Source organism: Alternaria viburni (genome assembly GCF_023758015.1).
Source record: "Alternaria viburni strain BMP 2772 chromosome Unknown scaffold_17, whole genome shotgun sequence".
Taxonomy (NCBI): Eukaryota; Fungi; Ascomycota; class Dothideomycetes; order Pleosporales; family Pleosporaceae; genus Alternaria; species Alternaria viburni.
Window position 1 is genome coordinate 268,272 of NW_026055786.1, and position 27,727 is coordinate 295,998.

A 27,727-nucleotide genomic window follows, 5' to 3' on the forward strand; every position below is an offset into this window, starting at 1 on the left:
TGAAGGCTCTGCTTGATGTACAAGATACGTAAGTTGTGTTCAAAAGTGCACAAACAACCCCCCAATCCCAGCCCTCTCTCCTGCCCCCTCCTCAAGAACCGACAAACGCCTTTCCTTGCTACACTTTCGATCCGACCGGCGCATGATCTCGCTCCCTACGAGATAGCTATGCCTTTGACAGTGTATCCGTACATCCCACAGCCAACATCGATTTGTCCCGAAAGTGACATCAAGTTCTTATCGTCTCCCTTCTGAGAGCATTGCGGCGTTGCGGCAAGTGCTTGAAAAGCAGTTTCGCAGTCCAAGTAGCACTGAGCTGCGTCAGTTGAATCTTTTTCTGGCACCCAATCGAGCTTGAATTGCCAATTGGTATACTGCTCGGGCCCATCGGCTCTCGTCAAATGTGCGAATCGTTTGACCCGTGAATGCTGACTCGGAGACAGCCCGGTGAGATTGCCAAAGACGTCAGCCATCCACTCAAGTTGCTTGCCGTTATTGACTGTACCGCGACAGAACGTTGAATAGACTTGATTCGTTGCGGAACTGAAAACGTCTGCCGGGACGGCGCTCGACGCATCTACGCAACTGACGTTCAGAACTGGCAGAGGAGGTTGCTCCACGGCACTCATCCTGGAGCCGCAGTTTGGTGTCGTAAAACCTTCCGAGGGCTGGTAGTCCAATTCAGTGTCCTCTGAGTCGTCGGAAGAGTCGGCCGGGCCTGCGGGGTCGTTGAGAGAGGAGCCGTCGGCCCGTCGAGGTGGTGCGACAGGCTTGACGCCCCTCGACTTTGGGTTCTCGGGATAATGTCCAATCTCTTTCTGAGCCCACATAGCCATGGCGTACCAAGCATAAGTGTCTGCGTTTTGGCCGGGGTACCAGCCGTCAGCCCTGAAGTTACGCAGGATTTTGGAAAGAAGAGGCCCATAGGTATCTTCGGTGCGTCTATCTCTCTTCGGACCGAACATTATGCGCAAATCGTCGACATTGGGGGATTTGCCAGATCCTCCCGAGTCTGTGAGGGAGAAAGGAATGTTAGGGCACTGTCTTTCGCGATCTGTACTGACGTCCACTTACTAACAAAGTAGTTGTGATGCGTTATCTCGTGAAAGAAGCACCTCGCTCGATTGTCCCAACTCTCCAGATTGTTCTTCCGTTCATCAGATCGTTTTGCGTACCGGGTTGTTTCATCCAAGGTCCGAAGGTCGTTAAAGAACCTGTTGCAAAAGGTGATCTGGCTGTAGCCACCGAACCAACCTCCATCATTTTCATCCGAATAAGCTTGCATGATGACTTCCTCCTTTGGCGAGCCATCTTCTGGGGGTGGCGGACATTGCGGATTGTTCACTGGAGCGTCTTTGCGGTCACCGCACCTATTAATCGGATCGCCTTTATTGTTACCACCGCTACATCTCACATGGATCCACAGATTACGGCCTGGCGGTTCTGGGGTCCATGGCGGCCTCCCCAACCACGGGTAGGACCATATCGAGCTTGCTGCGTCATATATCTCTGGAAGTGTCTGATCAGCATGTACTAAGATTCAAGCCGATCACAACTACACTTACGTCGAATCTCTTCCTTTCTCTCGTCGTTCAGAGGAGCTTTTGGACTAACTTCAGACCCCCAAAACTCCCTCGCTGCTTGACCTTTCCAATCGAAGTTGGCGTACAAGCCGTCCAGATGAGACAGCTTGTAGAAGTCATTGTATGCCTCATTGATGGCATCCTTAGCCCGCCCGTCGCAACCTTGGTAACCAAAAAGACGAGTGCCGCGTACATTGGCTGCGTCAAGTTGATCCCCCTTGTCATCTTTCAGGGGAGGGTATGGATCGAACTCGGAATCGGACAAGTCTGGAGCCACATCGTATCCGGTGACGTTGTAATCAACGGTGTTGAGTTGGGCATAAGCTTGAGTGACTAGGAAGAGGATTGTTGGAAGAAGCGCAAGCTTGCTTGGAGACATGGCTGAAAGGAATTGTTAGATTGACACAAGCTTTGAAGCGAAACAAATTTGGTCAGAGAACAGAGAGATTTCCAAGGTTGAGGTATGAAGGAGATCTTGATTGGGACTTGGATACTCTCCTACGCAAATACGCCTCCTCTTATACATCTTGCCAAATGCTGGACTTCCGTAAATCTCACAGCCCCCAGCTTTCGTAGAGCAGAGGTAGCACCTCTAGAGCATGGATGTACTGCTGTGGCACAGATCTTGACTTTTAAGCGCAAGGATTCGAGGACATGTAAGCTTATCGTAGCAACGGAATCTTCAGATGACGTTGAGGTAGGACTTTGCTACACGATGCGATACTGAGGCACAGACATTCGTGAATGACCATTCGTCATGTGTTGAAAGACTTGCAAAGTCAACCTCGCCGAGAACTTTGCTTCGCGCTCGGCGTTCGCCTTCCTAGGTAGGTCGACGTGCCAGCAAACCGTTGTCTATTCCAGTCTTGACTACGCTCTTCTCATCCGTTCCATCTGGATATCGACGACGGCAACGGCCCCCACGGCAATCGAAGATCAACCTGAATTCCTCCCACTGCTCAGATGTTGCGCCGCAAATTTAGCCCCAGCGAATCGCGGTTTTATCAGCCACTCCGCGAGAGCAAAGGTGAAGTTGACGAAACAGCCCTGCAGCTCAAACGCTGAGGTCAGTACCGGCTGGAATGAACGCAGTAGTAGTAGTACCTAGGTAGCGAGGAAAAAATTGAACAAGTCTGCAGTCTATGTCAACATGGAGACATGCAAAGTAGGTGACCTGACGTCGATGTGGGCTCTGGACCTGTTCAGTCTTTTTCCTGTATGAGATGCTGGGCCGGGACAGAACGAAGGATTGGGCAAAATATCGGGATAACTTGCAATGACCGCAATGACTCAGAAAAGAAGCGAATGCTCAACTGCGACTGTGCCCATGTGTCATTGTTCCTGCCCACCGCGAGGAATGACCCCTGAAGCTTAAACCATCGGATAAGGCTCCGGGTGATGGCAAAGCAATGACCTTTGCAGGCCACCGTGCGTGTGCTCACCAGCGAGACACGAAACTCACATCGCGATGCTAGACGAGGAAGTTGATGGTCTGCATGAGGCGCGGTAGAGTATCTACGTCAAGAATCCTCAATTTTGAGACTCCAAAATTTATGTTTGAATCGGCCCCGAAACTACCCACATGGGGCTAAGGACAGCTGTCAGGAGCGATGCGATCAGGGGCCGCAGCGGCGGATGTTCGGCACCAACCAAACTGAGGAAGCGCGAAGCCGACGGGCCGTCACGACCACGACCACGCTCGCGATCACGACCCCACTCCGACCACGCCTCCGTTGACTACGCGCCTTCAGTTCGCATCCATGCTCTTTGCCCAGCGCCTTCACGGCCCGGTTGTAAGAGCGCTGCGATCGGGGGCCGTTGTCGTGGATGTTTGGCCGCCGACGTCACGCCCGCCCTCCAACGTGCTGACGCAATCAGCATGGCATGGGTTTGGTTTGAAACCTTGGAAGCCAAAGGCCATGGCATACTCGACACATCATTGACGATGAGCAACAATAGCATTGAAAAAAGCTTTACAGGGCAATCGTGCCGTAGAAAGGCCAGCACCATTTCGTCCTACTTTCCACCCAACGCATCACCCCAACACTTCTTCTCCATATCGCGCCTCACGAATGGCCACGCGAGAAGCATGAACATAGCCATCAGCGTATCCACGATCCCCCATCCGCGCCGCGGACTCGCACCCATAGCATTCGCCCACAAAAGCTGAGGATCGAATCTCCCATCACATACAGCATAGTCGCCGCTGGCGACATTTGCCACAATCTCGGGCGCAATCTTCGCAGCGTAGGGGAAGTGCTTCTCCAACTCGTGAAGCTCGCCCGACGTGCCTTCAATGCGCTTGGTAAGTTCGGGTTTAGTCTTTTGCTCTTGCAGGAATGTTGGCGTGATGAAGTTGTGCGCAAAGATACATTGGACGACGTATGTGCTCTTTGGGCCTGAGTACCTCATTACTTCCATGCGTAGGGTGTCGGCAAGTGAGCGTTGAGCAGCTTTGGCGGCTTGATGAACGCACGATCAATCAGTATACTGAGTTTCAAGACTTGCACCGTTCTACGGCGATGCACAACCACTTACCGGAGTATGCTAGGTAGCCAGGTGCCGGGACAAGCGATGCGGAACTATTCACAAACACAATCTTCCTCAACTTTGGGCTTGATGGGACCGCAGCGTCTTCGTCATCCTGAGTCCACAGTTTCATTGCCGCCTGCGCTGGGTATAGGCTTGAGTAGTAGTTGTTGTTCATACAGCGTTCGAATACCTCAGGCTGCAGGTCGAGCAAGTACCCGCACTCCGACGGTGTACCGCCAGCAACACAGTACAGGATATCCGGAATTGTCGGCTGTGATGCGAAAAGGGAATACGCCTAGTAGTATCATTAGAATGCTAACCTGGACTTGCCTTCTCTTTATGGGTGTTAGACCGGACGCCTACTCACTGTTGAAGATGTGCCAAGGTCTGCAGCGATTGCCGCAACCTGCTGACTTTCGTTTCTTCTGCTTGCAAGAATCTCATCTTTGGCTTCGTCAAGCGACGTCTGCCCGCGCGCAAAGATAGTCACATGAGCACCTATACGTTGCTGTTCAACAAGGACGACCGACACTCTAGGCATACCACGCTCGTACCTTGAGACGCCATAACCTTCGACATCTCCTTCCCCAGTCCTTTAGACCCGCCAATCACGAATACCATCTTCACATGTCAGCGTGAACCTTGGAAAGCGCGAATCAAATAGGCGCCGCCGTACCTTCCCACTTAGGTCACCTTTAGGCACCATGCTTGCGTGCTGTGAAACGGACGGCAATGTGAAAGAGTAGTGGTTGCCGGAGAATTGACGGGAGCGAAGGTGAGCCAGACACAACGCCGCCACCTCATCCGTGGCCCGTGTAAGGGTTCTGCGCGTTTGTGGCACAGTAATTGTTTAGGCAGCGGCGCTGCATCGTGGTGCACGGCCCGCGTGATTTATGGACTTCACGTGGACATTAGGCTATGTCAAACTCCAGAACTTGTCTCATACGGATAATGAGGCTATGAAAGATTACCTGGTTTCCATTGCACGATCGCGTGTAAAGTCAGAAATATGGCAGCTTGGAGTGTGTAGACAAAGCCTGGGTTGTCTCACTCTATCCGAGCACGGTGAGACTTGGTCATTGCGTATATCCAATACTTGAACAACAACAAGCATACAAAAAATCTAGGTGTGGGTTGGACTAAACAACTTGGGCATATCCTAATCTCCAAAAAAGCCTCGACGGAAGAATCCTACATGCACGTATGAGCATCCAAGATCCACCGGCCCGAAGCGCTAGCATGTGAAGGCTGAAGGAACTGCCGCCAACCTTTCTGCAACTATGATCTTACTTCGCCCCATTCCATTCCTTCTCGCCAAGCCTCAACGGCTTACGTGCATATTTCGTGTTACCCACAACATGTACATGAAGGAATGGTCTTCGCGGCTCGGGGACCGCCATTTTGGTACTTTATGAAGTTGATATGAGGGATAACGCGGCTGGCTTCGTTTGTTGCATGCGTTTTACGCCCGGTTGACCAGGCTACTCCATCCCTGTCACATTGTGCATAATCTTTGAACTACCAAGGCGAACTCGAGACGAGACGAATTATCCGGGTAATGATCGTGAGGCCAATAGAAGGTACCCTCAGTATCTCACCATCGAAGCAGGCATGCCAAACCCAGTCAGCCCTTCATGCGCCATCCAAGTATAGACCTTATGCGCAGCTTGCGAAACGCCAATTTGCTGCGCATCATCCTTGCTTCCCTCGATTTCCTTCATTTCCTGGATCCACGCGAAAACTGATGTTACCATCCCGCTTACTTGCTCTTCCGTGTTGCCGGCGTGGAATGTAACCTTTAAGCGACTTTCGCCCTTGGCGACGACGGGGTGCTCGACTGGGAACACGCAGTATCCGTCTAGTAGTAGGTGGAAATACAGCCAGTATGTGTAAAGTTGTCGGGTGCGGATAGTGATGATGTGGGATGTCGCCGTTGGTGATCCTTCCCAGTCTTTTAGTAGGGGGATGGCGAGCAGCCCAGTTTGTTCTGCACATTCCCAGAGAGGGTGCGATATGATTGACTGTAAGAAGAGATCTACAAGATCGTGGACCTGTGCTTGGGCCTTGTAAAGGGTCAGCGAACGATCGCCCTGGACATTGATATGAAGAGAATGATTACCTGTCTTCCAACTTCCGACTCTAACAGCCTGTATCCTGTTCGGATAAGTGCTACCGATGCGAATGAAGGCGCAGTCGTGAAAATGATAGTTCGTGCGAAGTTGAGGAGCGTAGATTTGATTGTCTCATTTCCAAGGATGGCAGCTGTTTTGCGAATGAGTATACATAACCTTCAAGTAGATCTTGAGATACATACCGCCTCTTGAGGATAATGCCTTGCCGTACGAATGCATCACTATCGCCACCTCGTTTTCCAGACCGAGAGCGCACACAAGACCCTTGCCTTGAGGCCCATATATGCCATTGCTATGGGCTTCGTCCACCACGAACTGGACACCTCCGGAAGGAGCCAATTCCTTCGCGGCATCAACAAGTTCTTGCAATGGGCAGACATCACCGTCCATACTATAGACAGACTCGACAGCTACTAAGACTGATCTTGCACCCCTTTGGATCAACGGATTGGACTCTATGATCCATGTTAAGATGCGGCGAAAGTCCTCGATGTTGTTGTGTGCGAAACTCTCTCGTTCTCCTGCCAGACTCTGGTCGATACCTTCATGGGTGCTGGCGTGAACTAAGGTGTCGTATAGAATCACGTCGCCCGGTCGTGGTATTGACGTCCATATGGCCACGTTTGCTTCGAATCCAGAAGCCAGCAGTAGTGCCGTTTCAGCGCCATGAAATTTAGCGATATGCTGCTCTGTTTCTTCTATATAGGCGTAGTTTCCTTCGGCGAGTCGCGATCCCGGCGCCCCGGGGTTGTGTTGATCATATCGGGAAAGCTCTTTCAGGTATTCTGTCTTCAAGATGCCGCTGGTGCCAAAGGAGAGAATGTCGTTGGAGATGAAGTCGACTGTGGACTCGGCCGCTTGCCATAGGTTCTGTTGGATCGAATAGAATGTGTGTGACTTCTTCTTAACTTCTAGTGCGTCTTCTAGGTTGCGATAGAATGAGGACGACGGGATCGTCTTTTGTCGGGGCTTCTGATTCCCTATGCGGGCTGCCAACTCTCGGCTGGGGCTGAAGATGGTCGTTGGGTCGTATGCCTCACCCATTCTGTGGAAACCTTCGTAAAGTAGACGCCCAGATGTGTAACAGGAATAACCGAGTGATGCACTGCACAGTCAAGATAGTCGTTATATGTACGGCCTGCCCCCAGATGGGTGCATAGCCGGTGCGACACAGCCATCAGATCGATCTGACTATAGCATTGAGACAGGCAATGAGAGGAGGACGCTCCAGGGAGGCTGAGTATAGGCGAATGAGATGCTGGATCTGGTGGCACTATCCGTGGGCCATAACTACCCTTGCAGCTTGCAGCTTGCGGCGTCTCAACGCGGCTGTAGCGACCACAGGCGGTGACCGGTCGAAAGGGTGCCTAGACTCGGCATGCAACATCATATTGGTGAGCTCTTAATTGCATGCAGGCGAATGTTGCAGAGTCGGCAGGGTATCAAGCAGTGAGGAAAGCAATAGGGGAGGATCGTCATGACGCGCAGGCCCCGGGGGCAATTCGTGTTCGTCACGTGATGAATGGGCTCACGTCAGCGGTTCACGAGTGGCTGGGACGCGTTTACCGAAGTTGTGCCGGGAACAGCAGGGCACCTGCATCTTGCCATTCCAGGACTATGATGAACTACGAAGAATGCGATCCCACCAACCCGCGATGCCAGCCATGCAGCCTCTACCTAGCGCCTATCACCCATGTGAACCCTATCACGATCGGGAAGATCATACTCGCTCAATTCGCTGACCTCGAACTGGTCGCGTCGCTTCTTTAGTGGTGCGGCTTTGTGCCACGACGGCAGCCCGCGACGCGTCTCGGCCTGACCTTCAGCATGACCGCTTGAGCCGGGCCGCGTTATCTGTCGCAAGAGCGAGACAACAGAATCCGAGAATGGCAGGGCTTTGACGACTTTGGGAAGCGACGGGAAGCCTATGATGAGGAAACCAGCCGTCATCTCGCCTACGCCCCAAAGACCCGCGATGGAGACGATATACAGCTGATCGGACGTGTGCAACAGCCTGTAAATGTAATATAACCGCACCGCTGCGCTCGCACAAGCGAATATTCCGATACCGAAGAGGAGCGAGATACCGATTTTGCTGGCGCGCGACATGTGTAGCTGCCAGATCACCCTCTGTGGCAGCCCGAGGATGACCAGATCGGAGATGAGGTTGACGATACCCGCAGCCATGTTGTGGCTTCTCATGTCGATAGGGCACTTGCCTTCTACCAAAGGATTCCATATCTTGGTCCGTGGACTGCACTGGAAGATCTCGACCAAGGTGCCGACGCCATAGAAGAGGATGTTCGCCCAGATCATGACATGGGAAATCCAGAACACGGCGTTGCGCTGCCCACGAGGCACGAAGATCTTGAGCCAGTCGAGCAAGATGGCTACCTTCAGGAGCATGATGACCAAGCCGTAAAAGATTGAGCCCAGATGAACATGCTGTTAAGGTTCAGTGAAGATTCATATCTCGATCGCTGTCGCACTCACGTAAAGGATTGGAAACAGATTTTGGAGTTGGATGTTCCACTGATGAACTTCAAAGCCTGGGAATATCGCGAGTTCGTATAAGACATACGAGTGTCCAGCAAATAGACCCTTTGTAGCCTGTTTAGTTTGGTTCGTCTTCTGGATACCGAGATGCTTACCAGAGCCGATATCAGGAGCGCATCTTCGATGCGAAATGTCTTCAGCAGCGCTCTCGACCACAAACGAAGCAGAACCGCAAGTGCAGCGACAATGCTTCCGAGCAAGACAACACCATAGCCAATAGCATGGCTTCCGCCTGGGTGGTCGAAGTTTGAACTCGCACCCGGGGGTGGCTCTAGAGCTGGACCCTCCAAAAGCGCGGCTAGGAATATAGCCTGCTCTTCTGGCGAAGATTGTGCGAGTGCAGCTGGGTCCATGATGTGAAGCGATTATGGTATACGATTGCGGTTCTGCCTTTGTAAGCAGATTGGGTTGACGGGAAAGGCGGTAGAGTAAAGGAAAAATGATTCCAGCGCAGTGGATGACTGCCTTGCCGGCGCTTTATCAAGCTGACTGGCTACGGCAGATTGAACGTACGTGGGTGGCAGTAGGCGATATTAACGGCTGACATTTGGTCGCTTTTGGAAACCAACTCGCATGCAGCCACCCCTGCACGCGCATCGACTCTTTCAAGGAAATAACCTCCAAGGGTTTTGACGCTTCCTGTAGGTCTGCCTTGGGGGCCACAGGCTGTAATGGCTTACCACCAATAGCCATACCATCGGTTGCAACGGCCAATCACCTCGCACCCCAGCATACGTCAAGATCATCATACCTGGGAAAGCTCGAAATAGCATGACCATCTTTATGCGTTTTCTCTTCCGATATGTTCTGGTGTAACTGAATCAGCACCACACTTGAACAGTGACTGAACACCGTGAACTTACGCCGAAGCCTCACAGCCATGGAGCCCATTGCCATCGTCGGGTTGTCGTACAAGCTACCGGAAGGTGACAATGAGGACCATGGCTTCTGGGATAATCTTGAGAGGGGCAGAAGCCTCAGTCGTCCGTGGCCTAAGTCCCGAGGTAACATCGATGCGTTCTACAGCTCCAACGTAGCGATGGATAATACGGTAAGATACATTCACGAAGCGTCAAGAGAGCAGCCGATGCTAACAGAGTTTAATAGGTATACTCCACGAATGCTCACTTTGTCAAAGAAGATCCTGCCGCCTTTGATGCAGCCTTCTTCTCCATAACCTCTAAAGAGGCCGCATCAATGGACCCTCAGCAGAGATGGCTACTGGAAACTTCATACAAAGCATTGGAGAATGGTGAGTGCTACCCAAGCTCTGCATCGCCAGTATTGTCGGCGAAGTCTAATCTGTTGCAGCTGGAATTCCTCCAGAAACCCTTGCTGGGTCACAAACGGCAGTGTTCGCTGCTTCCATGTCCGATGACTATAGCAGAATCTTGGCCAGAGACCCCGACGAAGCACCGACCAATACCGCGACTGGTACCTCGCCTTCTATCCTAGCCAATAGGCTCAGCTGGTACTTCGACTTCAAAGGGCCTAGCATCCAATTGAACACGGCATGCTCGACAAGCATGATTGCGATGGATTTGGCTTGTCAGTCGCTTCGCAGCGGTCAGAGCTCGATGGTAATGCTATCTCTAGCAACTGGAGCACCGCAAGAATACTGACACGCACGCGCTAGGCTCTTCTTGCTGGAGCGAACGTCCTCCTCAGCGTCGAAATCTCACTCTACCTATCGAACATGCAAATGCTCTCACCAGACGGCGTCTCCTACAGCTTCGATCACCGTGCTAATGGCTACGCCCGCGGGGAAGGTGCGGTAGTGCTGGTACTCAAGAGGCTTTCGGATGCCATCCGAGATTCAGATGTCATACGTGCCGTAGTTCGAGCGACTGGCTCAAATCAGGATGGACGCACACCAGGCATTACGCAGCCCAGCGCGGAATCGCAAGAGCAGCTGATAAGACACGTTTATAAGAGCTGCAACTTGGGATTTGAGTCTACGCGATACGTTGAAGCTCATGGAACTGGTACTCAGCTCGGAGATGCCACGGAGATGAAGGCGATAGGCAGGACCTTCCGGGCCAGCCGATCACAAAAACACCCGCTATATGTCGGATCGGTCAAATCCAACATAGGCCATCTCGAAGGCTGTAGCGGACTAGCTGGGATTCTCAAGTCTATCATGATATTGGAAATGGGCGTCATACCACCGAGCGCACTCTTTGAGAAGATCAGTCCAAAGATCAACGCCAAAATCTACAATGTTGAGGTACCCACGAAATGCATCCCATGGCCGACTAACGGGCTGCGTCGCATCTCAGTCAACTCATTCGGATTCGGCGGTTCCAATGGACACGTCATACTGGACGATGCATATCACACTCTTGAGTCCATGAACTTACAAAGCTTCCACAATACATTGGTTGCCTCAACTCTGCGAAAGGCACAAATGACTGGCAATGTTCCAAATGGAAACATGAATGGCACGAACGGTAACGGCCATGTCAGTGAGTATGCAGTGACCGCTGATCCTGCTCATTTGAATGGCTCGACAACCGAGAGTACCACTCAGAGTATCACGGCACCGGAGGGGTATGTTCAGCTACTCGTCTGGTCTGCAAGGGACGAAGCTGCGTTACGACTCGTACTGCAGCAGTATACAGACTACTTCGACAAGCGCGTATCAGGACACGAAGAAAGACTGCGTCGCCTCGCGTACACTCTGTCATCTCGTAGGAGTGTCATGACGTGGAGGGCGTTTGCAGTCGTTGATTCCAGCGAGAAATCCACGGCCATCAACGCTGCTACCTCCACCCTGATACGTTCAGCTCGAGAGGCCGGCATGGCATGGATATTCACTGGCCAAGGTGCACAGTACGCTCGAATGGGCTGGGAACTGCTCAAATTTCCCATATTTAAGTCAACTTTGATTAGAATCGGGCATGTCTTTCGCTCATTGGGCGCACCGTGGTCACTACTGGGTAAGACAATCGACTGCCTTTATTTTGACGGCCAAGCTGACTCTTGACTAGACGAGATGGAGCACGGGAACAACATCAATCAGCCCCGTTTCAGCCAGCCCCTCTGCACTGCTCTCCAGATAGCGCTTGTGGAACTACTAAGAAGCTTCAGTATTGCGCCACTTGCAGTAGTTGGCCACTCGTCTGGCGAGATCGCCGCGGCGTACTGTATCGGTGCTTTGTCACTTGAGTCCGCATGTAAAGTCGCTTACCATAGAGGAAGACTGGCCAACCAGCTTATGGAATCTTTACCTCTTCCCAGAGCCATGATGTCAGTCAATCTCCCCGAAAGTGGCGTTTCAGCATACCTGGCCAAGGCTTCTCTCTCAGGAGATATCCACGTTGCTTGCGTCAACAGCCCTTTCAACGTAACACTATCTGGCGATGAGACCGGCATCGATACCTTGGAAAATTTGCTGGGTGAAGACGGCATATTCGCGCAGAAACTGAGAACGGGCGTAGCTTACCACTCTCCCGCTATGGGTGATATCTCCGCGGAGTATTATTCGTCGATGGGTCTACTCGAACGAGGAGAGCAACAAACTTCGATCTTCATGGTTTCCTCTGTAACGGGTACAGTAGTCGGTACCGATGCCTTGACCACAGGCACTTACTGGGTCGATAATCTTGTATCTCCCGTCAGATTTGCGGACGCCCTGCGATACCTTGCCGTGACAGCACCGAAGCTCGATCGCAATCACACTATACATGATTATGTCGAAATCGGACCCCACGCAGCACTGAAGAGACCTACCACCGAAACACTGGGCCAATATGCGACCAAGAAGCAAGCTAGGTACATGTCTTTGTTGTCGAAATTCGATTCTTCTCTCAGATCGACCCTAAGGACAATCGGGTGCTTGTTTACGTATGGATATGCTCCGTCAATCGATGCGGCGAACCTACAAGATGCTCAAAAGGGACGCCTGCAGATCCTGGTTGACTTGCCTGAGTATCCTTTCGATCGTTCGCAGACATACTGGCACGAGACTAGACTTAGCCGAGACTGGCGGATGCGCAACAACGCACCAAGAAGCGTTCTCGGCATATGTGCTACGGACTGGAATCCTTCCGAGCCGCGATGGCGAAAGATGCTTAGTCTAGAAGAGACTCCTTGGCTTGCAGACCACGTCGTAGGTGACCAGGCGCTTTTCCCAGCCACCGGGATGATCATGATGGCTTTAGAAGCCGTAAAACAGCACTTTCAAACCGACCAAGTCATCTTGGGCTACAATATCAAGGAAGCAACATTCATGAATCCCATTGTCGTTAGCTCTGAGCCTAATAGCAAGACAGAAGTGGTCACTCAGCTACGCCCGCTTCGTCAGGACTACGAGAAGACGTCGACACGTTCAGAAGTTCGTATTTTCGCTCGATCAGACAGCGAGTGGATCGAGTGTGTCCGAGCTCAAGTGCATGTAGACTACGAAGAGACTGCCACCGAAGTAGACTGTGGTCTTGAAGCCAGAGCTCATGCTAAGGCATTGCTCGATAGCTACCTCGCCGCGGAAGAACAATGCAAGCTTCCTATAAGCAAGACGGACTTCTATGACTGGCACAAGAAACAAGGTCTCAAATACGGCGAAGCGTTTGCATTGGCAGACAACATCTTTTGGGATGGTGACGAGCTCGGTATTGCCCGCGTCGACGTCAGTGCGCCCATACACTCTTATGAAGGGGTGGTGCACCCAGCAGTACTTGATGCAGCTTGCCAAGTCTGCTTTACTGCTCCGTCTACTGGCATGTCAGACAAGCTACCGACGATTATTCCTCACAAAGTTTATGACACCTGGATATCAGCATCCGGATGGCAATACCCTCAAACTCACCACATCAGAATGCTCACAACGTCAAGATTCAAGAAGACGATCAAAGGCATCGAGAGCTCTTTTACAGCGCTCGCAGATGACGGCTCACCGCTTTGCCATGTATCGCGCCTAGAGATGTCGCCAGTGCTCGGCGCTGAAACGAAGAGCGAAGTGGAAAGGAAGCTGCTACATGGCTTTGACTGGAAGCCGCAGCTATCGCTCATGAAGCCAAGCCAGCTCCAGGCGTATTGCGAAGCTGATAACTTCGTGGATGATGAATCAATGCACGTCCAATTCATCCTCGAACTTGAGCAGACGATTCGCGCTGTTGTTCACCGCAACCTCGGCCGGCTGGAAGACACGGACTGGTCTACAGCACCAACACATATGAAGAAATACCTGTCGTGGCTCAAGCTACACCTTGAGCACGTACCGATACTTTCGCAAGAAGAGCTCGCGGATGAAGAGCTGAATGAGAAGCTCAATCATCTAAGTACGCAATTCCCGGACTGGAGAATGTTCATCGAGATAGCAGAGCACGTTGTCCCGATCGTACGCGGCGACATCAATGCGCTCGAACTGCTTTTCTCCACGACCCTCGCCCAAGACATATACAAGGCCATGTTCGCGCCGGTGTACAATGATAAGTTCATCTCGTACCTCAGCCTAATGGCGCACGAGAACCCAACTCAGAACATCCTTGAGGTTGGTTCAGGGACAGGCGCTATGACGGAACACATAATCTCCACGCTTCGCGATGTCGAGGCTCGGACGGGCGGTACAGCATTTTCCAGCTACACCTACACAGACGTCTCTCCCGGCTTCTTCGAGAAGGCACGCGAGAAATTCTCTCAAAGCCAAGATCGCATGGTTTTCAAGACTTTTGATATCGAAAGCGACGTAACAAAGCAAGGCTTTCATTCTGGTACCTACGACGTAATTCTCGCCGGCAGTGTCATCCACGCCACAAAGAATCTTGGCACTACACTCCAGAATCTTCGCTGTGCATTGAAGCCAGGAGGGAAGCTCATTTTCCATGAGACTACGGCGCCAGACTGCTTCCTCATGAACTTTGGCTTTGGTATTCTGCCTGGATGGTGGCTCAGCGAAGAGAAGTTTCGTTCCTCTGGACCCACGATCACGGAACCGGACTGGGATCGCTTGCTACGGGAGAACGGATTCTCGGGAAACGACTTCGTCATTCGCGATTATGAGGAGGCTGCTGCGCATCAATGCAGTGTAATCTTTTCTACAGCCGTCGAAGACCTTCAACCCTCACAGAAAGGTGGCAGAATACTGTTCGTTATAAACGATGTCAACCAGTCTCACTATGGTTTGGGTACCCAACTCTTGCAGCAAAAGCCCCGAACATCCTTTACAACAACGAGAATATGCCTATTCACACAGGTAGCTGCCGCTGAAGTGTCGAAAGAAGACATCGTCGTCTTTCTCGCTGATATAAGTGGGGATATTTTGATGTCCACATCGACTGAAGCATTTCAGCTCATTCGGGAATGGGTGCATGTATCCGAGAACCTTTTGTGGGTCTCTTCTGCTATGCTTCCCAACAACACCGACTGCTCTCCTTATCCCTGTGCTAATCTTAAGGATGGCTTTCTTCGGGCCGTGCGGCTAGAGTTTGCTAACAAGCGTATTGTAACGCTCTCGGTTGAGGATACGGTCCGCGACTGGATCAGCGGATGCGATGCCATCTGGGATGTACTTGGCGTAATGTCCTCAACGCAGTCGCCAGAACTCGAGTACGTGCTACGCGATGGCCACATGCTGACCGGGCGGCTCATAGAAGAGAGGGATCTGAACATGGACTTGAACTCATTGGTCAAGCCACAGATGCGGACTGAGTCCTGGCTTCCCGGTCCACCACTGAAGATCGAGATTGGGAGCAGAGGCTCTCTCGAAACATTGCACTTCGCAGAAGACACTGAACATCATGCACCCCTTGGAGACCGCGAGGTCGAGATTGAAGCCAAAGCGTGGGGTCTGAACTTCCGCGATATGTTTCAAGCTCTCGGCCGGCTGGAAGAAGATACCTTTGGCTCTGACTGTGCTGGTATAGTCACGCGCGTAGGCTCCGCCTGTACACGATTTCAACCAGGAGACCGAGTCTGCATTTGCGGTGTTGGGTGCATGCGAATGTTTCCTCGCGCCGACGAATGGGCTACCGTTGAGATTCCAGAGGCCGTCTCGTTCGAAGAAGCGTGCGCAGTACTAAACTGTGGCATAACAGCATATTACTCCCTGGCCGAAGTTGCGAGATTGCAAAAAGGAGAAAAGATTCTGATCCATGCTGCATCTGGTGCGACTGGTCAGGTTGCTATCCAAATCGCCAAATTGATAGGCGCTGAAATATTCGTGACCGTAGGCTTCGACTTTAAGAGGCAGCATCTCATCGACCTGTATGGGATTCCTTCCGACCACATCTTTTACAGTCGAAACACGACTTTCGCGAAAGGCATCATGCGTCTCACAAATGGGTACGGCGTTGACGTCGTGCTGAATTCTCTTGTGGGAGAGGGACTGCGTGCCTCGTGGGAATGCGTTGCACCATATGGCAGATTTGTTGAGATTGGCAAAGCTGACATCAACGCCAATTCCTCACTTCCAATGGCGGCTTTTGCAAACAATGTCTCGTTCTTCGCGGTTGATCTGCGCCATATTGCTTTGAATCGTAAGCAGATGGGACGGGACTTGCTCCACAAGACGATGGATCTCGTCGGAGAAGGGAACATACACTGTCCGAGGCCATTGAACCTTTTCCCGGTGTCAGACGTCGAGGGCGCGTTCAGATATCTCCAGAGCGGGAAGAATACTGGACGCATCATCATCCAAATCGATCCTTCTGCAAAAGTGCAGGTACGTTTGTCAGGTCATAAGTATCGATCAAGACTAACTAGTTGAGAAACGCGTTCTCCGCCGTCGATCGTGGCAATTCGACCAGAACGCCAGCTATATCGTTGCCGGAGGACTGGGTGGCATCGGGAGATCTATACTCAAATGGATGGCCTCTAGGGGTGCGCGACATCTGATCGTACCATCAAGATCTGGTGCTTCTTCGGGAGCAGCTGCTGAACTGGTGAGCGAACTAGCGGAGCGAGGCATCAACGTGTGCACCCCGAAGTGTGATGCATCTAATGCAGAGTCGCTCTCTGATCTTCTCGCTGCATGCGCAAAGTCTATGCCGCCAATTCGAGGTTGCATCAATGCCACCATGATGCTGAATGTAAGTCTCTCAATGCTCACGCTCGAGAAATCGCTTACCAAGTCTCGTAGGACGCGACATTCGACAACATGAGTCACACTCAGTGGGTTCAGACTATCCGTTCCAAAGCCCACACTTCATGGAATCTCCACACCGTGCTTCCTCGAGATCTGGATTTCTTCATCATGTTATCGTCGGTGGCAGGCGTCGCAGGCAACATTGGTCAGTCCAACTATGCAGCAGGCTGCACCTTCCAAGACGCACTCGCACGTCATCGAGTCCAGCACCAGCAGCGCGCAACGTCCATTGACCTGGGTGTCATGCGCACCATCGGCATCGTCGCGGAGACTGAACGCTTACACGAGAACTTCAAAAAGTCCGGCAGTCTCGGTCAGATTGAAGAAGATGAGTTCCTAGCGGTGTTGACCATATACTGTGACCCAGAACATACGAAGATGCCGATGACAATAGACAAGAGTCAGATCGCCATGGGTCTAGTAACTCCCGTTGATCTGATCGAACGCAATTTGGAACCAGCTGAGGTGTTGCAGCGCCCACTCTTCGCATCCTTCTCGCAAGCCCGTGGCACAAACCAGTCCAACACACAGAGTAGCGTCAGTGCCGCTACGCTGTTCAATCTTGCGGAGGACGATGAGCAGCGAGTAGCAGTAGTCCTCGAGGCGCTGGCGCGCAAGCTCGCCCGCGCACTGTCCATCCCTCCAGAGGAGATTGACGTCAATAAACCCCTTCACGCTTTCGGGGTGGATTCACTTGTCGCAGTCGAGCTGCGCAACTGGATTGGCAAGGAGTTTGCTGCGGACATTGCGGTTTTCGATATCATGCGCGGTAGGACCGTGGCCGCAATCGGGGAGCTGATCACGAAGATGAGTCAACTCAAGCGGACGAAGAAAACTGTGGCCAGTCTTGAGGCAGATGCATGATGCGACAAAATAATCTTTTAATTATTTATAGGTTTCTGTATAAACTAAAGACTTATAAATTAGTTAGAAAAGAGTTCTTTAAATAGAGTTATTAATGTTCTAAAGAGGTTATAGGCTTAAAATAGTTACTGTTCTATAGGTAGTATAGTATGTACTATAGTACTCTAAATAGAGGAGGTCTTATAAGCAAAGCTATTGCCTAGCAATAGGCTTATAAAAAGAGCTAAGATAACTATACTAATAAGACGTCTACGCATAGCTATATTCTCTAGCTAACCTTAATAGTACTAAAATATAAAACGCAAGATTAAAGATTTTTTTACTATAAGAATAATCTTTAGTAATATAATCTATAAGTATAATTTAGTATAAAATAGAAGCTAAGAAATCTACTTTTATATAGAGAAGAATAAAGCGCTGCTTTAGTAGTTTAAAAAATAAAGTAAGAGCTTCTCTATAATTAAGATAAATAAAGTTCTAATAATATTTTAAGAAATAAAATAGCTAAAGGCTAGCTAGAGAGAAAGATCTACGCTCTAACTAAGCTTCTTAATAAAATTTTAATAAAGAATTAAAATCTAAGTGTAAGAGAGCTAGCTTTTATAGTAATTATTAATACTAGTAATAATTAGGTTATTCTAGAAATACTAGCGTATACGCAGGAAGTTTTTAAGATCTATACTAGTATAATTATTAAGTATAAGTAATAAGTGCTAAGTAGAATAGGCGGCAGTAGTGTAATTACATTATTTATTAAAATTTGCATAATGCGATAGACAATTTTCATGTTGCTTGAGGGATCGCTGCAGTGGGAACGCGGATGGCTGGGACTCCAGCCACTTCGTTACGATAGGGGCATTTGGCCCGTGGGTTCGGTCTAACCATAAACGGAATGTTATCATGACATCATAGCGAAGCACTCTCCCTGCTGTCTTTCTTCTCCTTGTGACGATCTAACCGCACCTCCAGCGGGCCCAAGTGCCGCTGTGAAGCTACTGTTCCTCTCAATACAGCGTAGAGACAGATTCCGGTCAGCACCTCCGGCCTTCCATTCCGCTGCACACTCTGCGTCTGATCTTGCAGCGCTGCGTCCGTATTCACTGTCGGGTCGCTGGGAGATGTCGCCTTCATCGCTTTCTTGTCCTTGCATATCCAGACGTTGCCTAGCATTAACGCAGCGAGGATGCTGAGGGCTAAAAATGGCAAAATGGAGATGAACGACCAACTAATAGCGTTGGCGGCAGCAGATCGGAAGCGTTCCAGATCTTCCAACGAGAGGTCGCTGATAGCATTCAATGCGGTGGGTGAGTTGACGTCGAATCTAGATGACCCTTCGCTACCGACGAAGTAGGCCGACATCTTGTTCTGGAAGACCGAGCCCATCACCGTCAAAGCTATGGTTCCACCAAAAGGACCAGCGAAGCTCAAAAGGCCGAGAATGACAGCGATCTTGTCCCGGTACATTCCTGTCAGGTGTAGGTTCTCTGGCATAAAGCGGATGCCAGTACCGAACCCGGCGACGCCCATGAGCACGTTGACAGCGGTCCTCTGGCGAGCACGTATAGCCCATGATAGCGCTCCGATGCTACCTGTCTCTACGATTGTACCGATCAGTAGGGGCCAGATGGTCTGTCGAGGGTGTACGTTGCACATGATAATGGCAGTGTATACGCCGATACCGATCCCGGGAACGTAGAACAGCAGCTGGAGCCCAGCTTTACCAGCGTCGAAACCCTCAACAAGAGTGAAGTAGATACCGGCGAAGTAGAAGCAGGCGTAGAGAGCTGCACCTGTTGCTGCGGAGATGATACAGACTAGGGTCACATCCTTCTCGTGAAAGAGTTGGTATGGCACCACGGGCATGATCCGTGGAAGCCGTTGCGCGAGATGTCGGCCCGGCGCCATGTATCGTTGGTACACCACGAACACTACCAGCAAGAATGGGCCGGTGATAAGCGGTGTTAGGACGGCTGGTGATGTCCAGGCATAAGCCGAGCCACCCCAACTGGTCGCCAGGATAATCAGCGCCACTCCAACGACGAACGTTCCCACGCCGATCAGGTCGATACACGCGCATCCATCGAGGAAAGACCTAAGAGAAGTCTGACCCGACTGCGGATGAGCCACCGAGTACCTCCCCTTCTTCAGATCAGGTCGCAGGAACGCAATAGCGAGGATGCTTATTGCGCTCAAGGCGGACAAGAGCACAAAGACATATCGCCAATGCACATTCGTCATGTAGCCTCCGATCTGATTACCTGTTAGCAGTAATAAGCTCAGCTGCTAAGAGTCATACCAAAGGTCCAGTTGCATACGCAATGCCGATCAAGAAGTGAAAGATGCTAGTATTGAACGCTTGCTCTTTCAGGGACACGTTGTCCGCCAAGATGATGAGAGAGCATGTAGACATGCCGGCCGTCCCCACACCCTGTAGTGCTCGACCAAGTACCAAGATTGGCCAAATTTGTGCGCTTGCACAAAGGACGCCGCCCAAAGTCATAATTATAACAGCAATCTGCAGGGCTGCGTACCGTCCGAAGACATCAGCTATCTGGCCGAACAAGGGGACGAACGCAGTGTCTGTGAGTGTGAAGGCTGTGCCGATCCAGCTTATCTGGTTCAAAGCTTCTGTTTGATAGTAAGCATGTACACTGGCGGTCCTTGGAGAGAGTACTTACGGAAATGAGAGGCGATGAACGGCTGCGCTGTGGCGACAACAGTTAGATCCATACTCGCGGTATAGAAGCCTGGCAACAGCAGTAGGAGAAACTTCCATCGTCGCGCTTGAGTTATCCATGTTTCTCTGTTAGTAGCCGCAACAATACTAGCTGCGATGAACTCAGGTTGGTGTTCTTGGCCAGACTGCGAGGGCGCCGTCATCGTACGGTGAAGGAAATGTGGGACGTCGTTTTTGTAGACCTTAGAAGGTGTTATACGAAAACTATACTGATGTACACATCAATGTATGTTTTAATCCTGGCTTCGAAGTCTACGTCTTTCTTATAAAGAATGATGCACATCTCTACCATAGAGTGCCAAGTGTATTGGCGAAGTGTTGACGAGTGCGAGAGGTCGGTGGCGCAGGCCAAGCATGTCGCATTCGCTAGCACCGGGCGTCAGGTGCGATTCTCAGCCTAAATTCGCATTCGCTAGATCGTTCGCATTGAGGAAGTTGTATTTTCCGAGACATCCATATGACTGACGTCAACTTCGTGTGTCTCTCTTGTATGTTGCATATACTTGTAGGTTCAGCGTAGACATAATCTAGCAACATGATCTCTTATAAAAGCTTTCTTGGCCCAAACTAGTACGAGGGCTGAGCAAGATCATCGGAAGTGAGCGAACATCACCACAGACTGCTACTACATGATATTGAGAAGAAGGAACGTTATTAACATTAGACTAAAAATTGACAAATACGATAGATGAAGGAAGTGAGCAATGCCGACCATTCTCAGCCTGGTCGTGAGATGATGTGAGCTCCTCGGACAGATCTTAAGTCTCTCTGGTAGTCGTTCATCCTTGCAGAGAAGATACGAACGAGATCAGTGACATTCTGATGAAACTTCTTGCGCTCAGCGTCGTTCGAGAACTCGAACCGGAGCCAGTACATGTCGCGCACACATACCGCACCCGTGTCAGATGACGACCAATGTGCACCGACAGCCGCCAGATTCCAGCTGTTGAGCCCCTTCTTCGCATAGAAACGACGTGCTAGCAGTGGTGTACCAGATCGCTCTAGCACACTGACTGTACAGCTGGCTTTGGTGCTTCGACAGTCGCAGCTTTTTGGCTCGATCTTCGTGCGCTCATCGAGCTCAATGGCTAGGAAGGATAACTGTCCTGTATCTGGCTGTTTGAGAAATACCACAAGTAACGGTGGCTCTGGTTGTGTCAATTGTACTGCCCTGACTGCAGAGCCCAGGGATATTTCCTGTGAATGAGCGCTGGAGATGTTGCTCATGATGCTCGACGTCGAGGTGAAAGTCCGTTCGCTGAGTGGCTCAGGACCCCATGCACCCGATACAGTTTCTGAAGAATTTAACAGGTCTTCTGACGACCTGCTGTATTGGTGTTGGGACGCGGATCTCTTTTCGAAAGAAGCTTTCTGCCACAACTGTATGTTTCCGATCTCAGTCAATACGTCGGTGGTCTTGCTTGGTCTACCTTCGGATGCGCCACCATTCGTTGGGAAGCCCTGCCCCTTCATGAGAGAAGTGACTCTTGCGTTTCTCCTTCAAATTTGTCAGTCTCATACAGGCATATAGTTGAAGTGCTGCTTGCGCGACAAGTTTTGTAGGCTAATGGCTACCCACCTTTGATGTACGCATCTGTAGCCCGTAATGAGGTGTTGCAATCTGAACAAGTCGGTACATGAGCGAAACTCTGGAGTCAGGCCATTTGTGTCATCAGGGGAGCTCTGCAGCTTTAAGCTACAAGAGGCATCTTGCGAGCCTGAGACTTTCGGTATTGCATACACAGGGATCAGGAAAACCTTCCTTGGGTCAAGGTTGAGTCTTTGTGTTACTCTGTCCCTGGAACTTCCGCCAGTGCATGATGTTATAGTCGTGGTGGTATCTTCCATTCCCAACGTCCCATCCATGTTACGCACTACGCGAAAGGTATGTGTCTGCGTACCGGAGACAAGCGAAATATCCAGAAGAACCCCAAGATTCGTTTCGTGCACGTTATCGTTGATGGAGATAGGTCTTGGCCAGATAGCAAGCATTTCCTCGGGAGACCGCATAATAGTAGATAGTCGGGGGCGCGCGATTGGACTGCTAGCGATTCGAGCGCACTCTATGCGAAGTCGTCGATCCATTTCCCGGATGCACCTATCATAGAGACCGCCTGGATTTGAGCTTTGGATACTTGACCAATCGTGTCCTTCCCTAATCTTGTCCATTAGCCATATGCTTTTGAGAAGGCGAAGATATGATGTCGCATCTCCATCCGGACGAACGCCATTGAAATGATTGCAAAAGGCTTCTAGGCCTTCTCTGACTGATACTTGCAGTCCGTCAGATGTTTTCTCCCAGTCAAACGTATACAATAAAGAACGTTGCTGTAACTCCGCTGTGAAGCGCTCGGCAAGTTCGACAGGGACTTCTATATCTCGCTTGATCACCGGCTGATACGCGTCGGTGCTTGAATCGCGACTAGCAACAAGTAGGTGCTTCAGCTCCTGAATTCGCTCCGCCAGGTCTTGGTGTTGTTCATTGTGGAGATCCCGCAGCTGTGTTTGGACATGAATGTTGAACGCGTCGAGAACGAGACCAATCTTGACGCTGTGATATTTCAAACGCTCAGTCAAATCTCTGACCTGCGCATCCGTATTCAGGTTGTAGATGATGTTGGTGATGAAGCCGTCTTTGCCAGTACGAAATTTGCTGACGTCATTGAGCAACTGCTGACACTGTTCCAGCGTCAAGCGGAAGTTGCCCACGATATCGATCAGCGCTGTGGTATCATATAGTTCAGGTCCATAGCTCTCGAGCCTTTCGTTTTCTAAGCCGGTGTTCGCGGTCCTGACGATGGATTCGATGGTGTTGAGACTCCAGTGCAGCCGGAACAACGCGTCGCCAAACTCAAGATACCGTCGCGCTAAAACAATACGGTTAGCGCGGAACGTGGGTGGGGTGGCTGGGAGGACAAACGCAGCGACTTCTCCTCCGTGAATCCCTTCTCGTATACGATCCACGATAATTTGATGGCGCCGCAAATAAAGCTGAGTACACCGAAATCCCACGGCATGTTACCGACAGTTGCAATGCTTTGAGAAGATGCAGGCTTAGGGACCAACGACGATACCTCAGGAGCTGTCTGTCGTTATCCTGCACACGCGCATCCCTTCCTCACACGTCCCCTGCATTTACTCAACTGTGGCAAGCGATGCTTTGTTCACTTTCGGATTTAGCCTTGCTCCTATGCAAAGTGGCTGTCTATCGAATTTCGAAGCGACCTCGTGTTAGTGGCTGTTGTTCTCATGGCAAGTATCGTTAAGTAAGGAGTCGCAGCTCCGCGGTGCGAAGACTCTAGAAATCGACGGAAAGAGTAAAATCCTGAGCAAGGGCTTCGAAAACTAGCTCTTCTGCCGGGCGATAACTAATGTATGAAACTTAAGGGATAAGTCATTCAGATGCCATTACCGGCTTCTTGCTGGGCAGTCACTACTGTAGCTAGGTACTACTTATCCAACCAGATTCCTGAGCTTCACCAGCTCCAAATCGATGCTCAGTACCGAACGATGGACGAATCATGTAGCGTCCAATCGGGAGACCGCAGCCTGTGCTTAGACGAAGAAGACCGCGCATACCTCGAGGCTTTGAACGACAAAGATGTCGTCGCTACAAAAAGCACGCCGAACCCTCTAGGTCTTTTCTCAGTAGTGGCCTTCATACTCCAGCAAGTCATCGGTACCGGCATATTCCGAACACCATGGACCGTTATGCAGGCCACCGAGAGTCCGGGGATCACGCTTTGCTTTTGGGCTTTCGGCGGACTTGCAGCCATCGCGGGTTCTATATTGTACATCGAGTTCGGCTTGACTACACCTCGGCATTCAATTGATGGCGAAAGAGTGCCGGTCGTACGCAATGGTGGAGACATGAACTACGTGAGTGTAGAACTGCAAGCCTGCCACTGATACACGGCTGACCGCGACCAGGTGAACTACCTCATCAAGCGACCCAAGTTCTTCGTCTTTTCCTTTTACGCAGTCAACTACGTGATCATTGCTTCGAGCGCAGCCAACGCATTGACCTTCGGCGACGACATAATAGGCTCTCCAGGAACTGATCGAGGTGCAGGCAAGGATGCGGCGGCACGATGTCTCGCAATAATGACAGTAACGCTTCCGTGCTTCTTGCATGCGTTCACTCGACGTGGAGGTATCATTCTTAACAATGTCATCGTCGTTGTTAAGATCGCCATTCTTTGTGTGTTCCCCATCATGGCGATATGTGTATTGGCCGGTGTCGCGCATACGAATCACGCAACAGCCAATATGGGATACAAGATTTCGTTTGCGCGGACGCACGGAAACGCCGACAGCTATACGCAAGGCATGCTAGCGGTCTTTTATGCCTATGGCGGGTATAATCAAGCAAACTATGTGAGTCTTAGTCCCGACATCCTATCAAATCACCACTTATGCATACTCAGATACTCTGCGAGATCCACAGACCACGCAAGAACTTTCCCAAAGGCATCATCATTGCTCTCGGGATGATCTGTATCTTATACATGCTCGTCAATGTCAGCTACGTAGGTAGCCACATAGTCAGTTCCCAGATCTGCGCTGACGCACTCAGATGATTGTAGTCAGCAAAGAGCAACAACTTGCATCCACCGATGTAGCTCTAGCTTTTCTCAACAACGTCATCGGCCACAAACACGCGTCTGCAATCCTCGCCATCTTCACGACCGTCAACAGCTTCGGCAATGTCATCGGCATGACCTTCACGCTTGCCCGCGCGAAACAAGAGATAGCCAAGGAAGGAGTTCTACCATTCGCCAAGTTCTTCGGCGAAAACCGCATTCTCTTTCGCAAATACCGAGAGAAACACCATTCCAGCCAGTCAGAGCCAACACCCCTAGGCGCGCTCTTCCTCCACTGGGTATGCGCCGTGTTTCTCATACTGGTAACATGGCCCATGAAACCATCATCCGCGTACAGGATTCTCGCAAACCTATACGTGTACCTCATCGATATCATACCAACCTTCATCATGGCAGTCGGCATGTTGTATCTCCGTACCTTTACAAAGTGGTCTCTCAAATCGCCTCTTCCAAATTGGCTGAGCGTTACCGCTGCTCTGATTTACGCAATTGCAGGCGGCTTCCCCTTAGTCGCAGTCTGGATACCACCGTTCCAGTACTCAGACCTTGATGTTCACGACATCATTCCTGGGCTTCCCTGGTACGCGACGGGTTTGTTATCGTGGATAATGCTGACATGCTGTATTGTGTACTGGGTCTCGTTTCGCTTCTTCCTTCCGCGCATCGGGCCTAGGAAAGGCAAAGAGTTTGTTGTTGAGAGGGAGCCGGTGTTTCGTATGCAGAATGCGGAGAGGGTTCAATGGCACGAGATTGTGCTGCATAGCTGGGTCATCAAGGCCCAGCCTGAGAAGAGGAGGGGGTATATGTTGGATGATCTTTGAGATGAGCTTTTCATAGACATGCAGCACGGACTAATCATACCCTACACATCCTCCTTCCCCTTGAACTCATTGGGCTGTACCATAACCCTCTTCTCCCTCAGCCCCTCCCTCTCCTTCTCCGCCTCCTCCTCCTCTTCCCTCTTCTTCCTCCTCAAATACTGACAGAACTGACTTCGATCTCTCATCCTCCCACCCCACCGCACAAACACAAACGGCACAACACACAGCGCTAGACTGAAGAATCCCAGCAAGCTTGTCGCCCAAGCCACGCCCATAGTCCTATACATCGGCTTCGCAGCAAAAGGCAACACAGCCCCAAATGAAGACCGCGATAAACTTGCTGCCGCCATCGCACTCGCAGCGAAGACTTCGTATGCGTCGACTAGATAGTTGAGTAAAGCCATGAAAAGACACAGATACCCCATTCCAAACAGTATACCCGCGAGCGTGGGCACAATCCAATGGATGCTCTCTCTACTCGTCCAGCCCAGCCAGAACGCGCTGATAACGAAAAACGGGCCAGCGATGCAAGCGAGAGGCAGCCTTCGCATTTCTTCGTTGCGCGACCAAGGGCGATTGAGGCGTTGGGCGCGGGCCAGATACCAGTCCCACGACAAGTAGATGCCAGCGGAGATGAGGGCGCCGACGCCGATGGGAAGGAAGGCTAGGCCTGTTTCGCCGGCGTTGAAGTGGTAGATGCCGGTGAAGATTATGGGGTAGGATTGTAGGAATATGTAGAATATGGCGTCTTTGGGGGTGGGGGTTAGTAAGGAGATGGGTTTGTGCAGGGATGGTAGGGGAAGGTTGGCTTACAGGCGTAGCTTAGATATAGACATGTGAATAGAACGAGAGGTTCGAAGCAGATCATTCGTAGTGGCCTAGTCAGGATGACGGTGACGATGTGGTTCAAATCCGTCTTCTCCAATTCAAGTGGCGCAATGATATTCTCATTACCCGTTTCCTTGCGTAGTCGCTTTGCTCGCCGCTTTAGGATCGTGGGACCGTATGTTTCGTCGAAGAAGTAGAACAGCGGCCATGTTGCTCCGGCAAGTATGACCCCGATCCAAAAGGCCCAGCTCCAGGATATTACGCTGATGAAGCCTGATATTGGGGGTCCGAGGATGGGTCCGAATGTTGTTGCTGCCTGTTATACTCTGATTAGGTTTCCTTCCTTCTGCTAGAGGCCATTAGGAGGAAGGGGATAGGAGCGACATACCATGAAAATCGCCATACTCCTCCCCCGATACTTAGGATTGTGATAGATATCCGCACATATCCCGCCGACAACACTAATCGCGCAACTCCCTCCCACGCCCACCAACAACCTGAAGATGACGAGCGAAGCGAAGTTCGGCGAGATGGCCGAAGCGATAGAGAAGATTGTGAAAAAGGCAAACGAGATTACCATGGTTCCTTTGCGGCCGTAGGATTCTGAGAGAGGGCCCCAGAGCATGGGACCGCATGCGTAGCCGACTAGGTACATTGAGGTGGGCAGAATGAGCGCATACTCATTGGTTTGGTTGAAATGACGGGATATTGGGGCTGCGGCTCCGGCTGCTAGACTGGAGGTCATGGTGCTGTTCATGACTTTTGGTTGTTTAGCTGGGTCGTTGTTAGAGGGCATTAGGGTGGCTTACCACTCATGATAGCAACGACGAGGGCGTAGATTTTCTTCCACTGGAATCCTTGTTAGTCCTTCCTGGGCTCACTTCTCCATTGTTCAACTCACGCGACCCCAGTTATTAGGATTCTCAGGGTCTCCATCTTCAAAGCGGATAACCCGTCTCTCACTCGTGTGCTCATCGTGGACACTCG

At 51.0% G+C, this 27,727-nt stretch overlaps 9 protein-coding genes across 9 annotated transcripts; 2 read left to right on the forward strand and 7 right to left on the reverse strand.

Moving 5' to 3' along the window:
- Nucleotides 1-155: 155 nt before the first annotated feature.
- J4E79_007695 (uncharacterized protein) lies at nucleotides 156-1,962 on the reverse strand (the record flags this gene model as incomplete). The annotated part of the gene is made up of 2 exons (XM_049356558.1): nucleotides 156-1,069; nucleotides 1,566-1,962. 2 exons carry the CDS (start codon nucleotides 1,960-1,962, stop codon nucleotides 156-158), a joined length of 1,311 nt encoding a protein of 436 aa, XP_049208905.1.
- Nucleotides 1,963-3,599: 1,637 nt separating this feature from the next.
- Nucleotides 3,600-4,821, reverse strand: J4E79_007696 (putative secondary metabolism biosynthetic enzyme; the record flags this gene model as incomplete). Its single annotated transcript, XM_049356559.1, has 5 exons — nucleotides 3,600-4,045; nucleotides 4,122-4,410; nucleotides 4,483-4,613; nucleotides 4,670-4,736; nucleotides 4,792-4,821. 5 exons carry the CDS (start codon nucleotides 4,819-4,821, stop codon nucleotides 3,600-3,602), a joined length of 963 nt encoding a protein of 320 aa, XP_049208906.1.
- An 880-nt stretch (nucleotides 4,822-5,701) lies between these two features.
- On the reverse strand, nucleotides 5,702-7,291 carry J4E79_007697 (putative secondary metabolism biosynthetic enzyme; the record flags this gene model as incomplete). Its single annotated transcript, XM_049356560.1, has 4 exons — nucleotides 5,702-5,839; nucleotides 5,879-6,205; nucleotides 6,235-6,377; nucleotides 6,430-7,291. 4 exons carry the CDS (start codon nucleotides 7,289-7,291, stop codon nucleotides 5,702-5,704), a joined length of 1,470 nt encoding a protein of 489 aa, XP_049208907.1.
- A 633-nt stretch (nucleotides 7,292-7,924) lies between these two features.
- Nucleotides 7,925-9,156, reverse strand: J4E79_007698 (uncharacterized protein; the record flags this gene model as incomplete). Its single annotated transcript, XM_049356561.1, has 2 exons — nucleotides 7,925-8,692; nucleotides 8,899-9,156. 2 exons carry the CDS (start codon nucleotides 9,154-9,156, stop codon nucleotides 7,925-7,927), a joined length of 1,026 nt encoding a protein of 341 aa, XP_049208908.1.
- Nucleotides 9,157-9,683: 527 nt separating this feature from the next.
- On the forward strand, nucleotides 9,684-17,750 carry J4E79_007699 (Type I Iterative PKS; the record flags this gene model as incomplete). The annotated part of the gene is made up of 7 exons (XM_049356562.1): nucleotides 9,684-9,854; nucleotides 9,911-10,055; nucleotides 10,115-10,383; nucleotides 10,440-11,742; nucleotides 11,794-16,463; nucleotides 16,510-16,830; nucleotides 16,881-17,750. The coding sequence occupies 7 exons, from the start codon at nucleotides 9,684-9,686 to the stop codon at nucleotides 17,748-17,750; spliced, it is 7,749 nt and encodes a 2,582-aa protein (XP_049208909.1).
- A 906-nt stretch (nucleotides 17,751-18,656) lies between these two features.
- On the reverse strand, nucleotides 18,657-20,480 carry J4E79_007700 (uncharacterized protein; the record flags this gene model as incomplete). The annotated part of the gene is made up of 3 exons (XM_049356563.1): nucleotides 18,657-20,000; nucleotides 20,047-20,378; nucleotides 20,429-20,480. 3 exons carry the CDS (start codon nucleotides 20,478-20,480, stop codon nucleotides 18,657-18,659), a joined length of 1,728 nt encoding a protein of 575 aa, XP_049208910.1.
- A 2,259-nt stretch (nucleotides 20,481-22,739) lies between these two features.
- Nucleotides 22,740-23,504, reverse strand: J4E79_007701 (uncharacterized protein; the record flags this gene model as incomplete). The annotated part of the gene is made up of 3 exons (XM_049356564.1): nucleotides 22,740-22,750; nucleotides 22,812-23,354; nucleotides 23,408-23,504. 3 exons carry the CDS (start codon nucleotides 23,502-23,504, stop codon nucleotides 22,740-22,742), a joined length of 651 nt encoding a protein of 216 aa, XP_049208911.1.
- Nucleotides 23,505-23,997: 493 nt separating this feature from the next.
- Nucleotides 23,998-25,912, forward strand: J4E79_007702 (uncharacterized protein; the record flags this gene model as incomplete). The annotated part of the gene is made up of 5 exons (XM_049356565.1): nucleotides 23,998-24,366; nucleotides 24,418-24,864; nucleotides 24,915-25,016; nucleotides 25,064-25,671; nucleotides 25,765-25,912. The coding sequence occupies 5 exons, from the start codon at nucleotides 23,998-24,000 to the stop codon at nucleotides 25,910-25,912; spliced, it is 1,674 nt and encodes a 557-aa protein (XP_049208912.1).
- Nucleotides 25,913-25,953: 41 nt separating this feature from the next.
- On the reverse strand, nucleotides 25,954-27,497 carry J4E79_007703 (uncharacterized protein; the record flags this gene model as incomplete). Its single annotated transcript, XM_049356566.1, has 3 exons — nucleotides 25,954-26,660; nucleotides 26,726-27,056; nucleotides 27,129-27,497. The coding sequence occupies 3 exons, from the start codon at nucleotides 27,495-27,497 to the stop codon at nucleotides 25,954-25,956; spliced, it is 1,407 nt and encodes a 468-aa protein (XP_049208913.1).
- Between the last annotated feature and the right edge of the window lie 230 nt (nucleotides 27,498-27,727).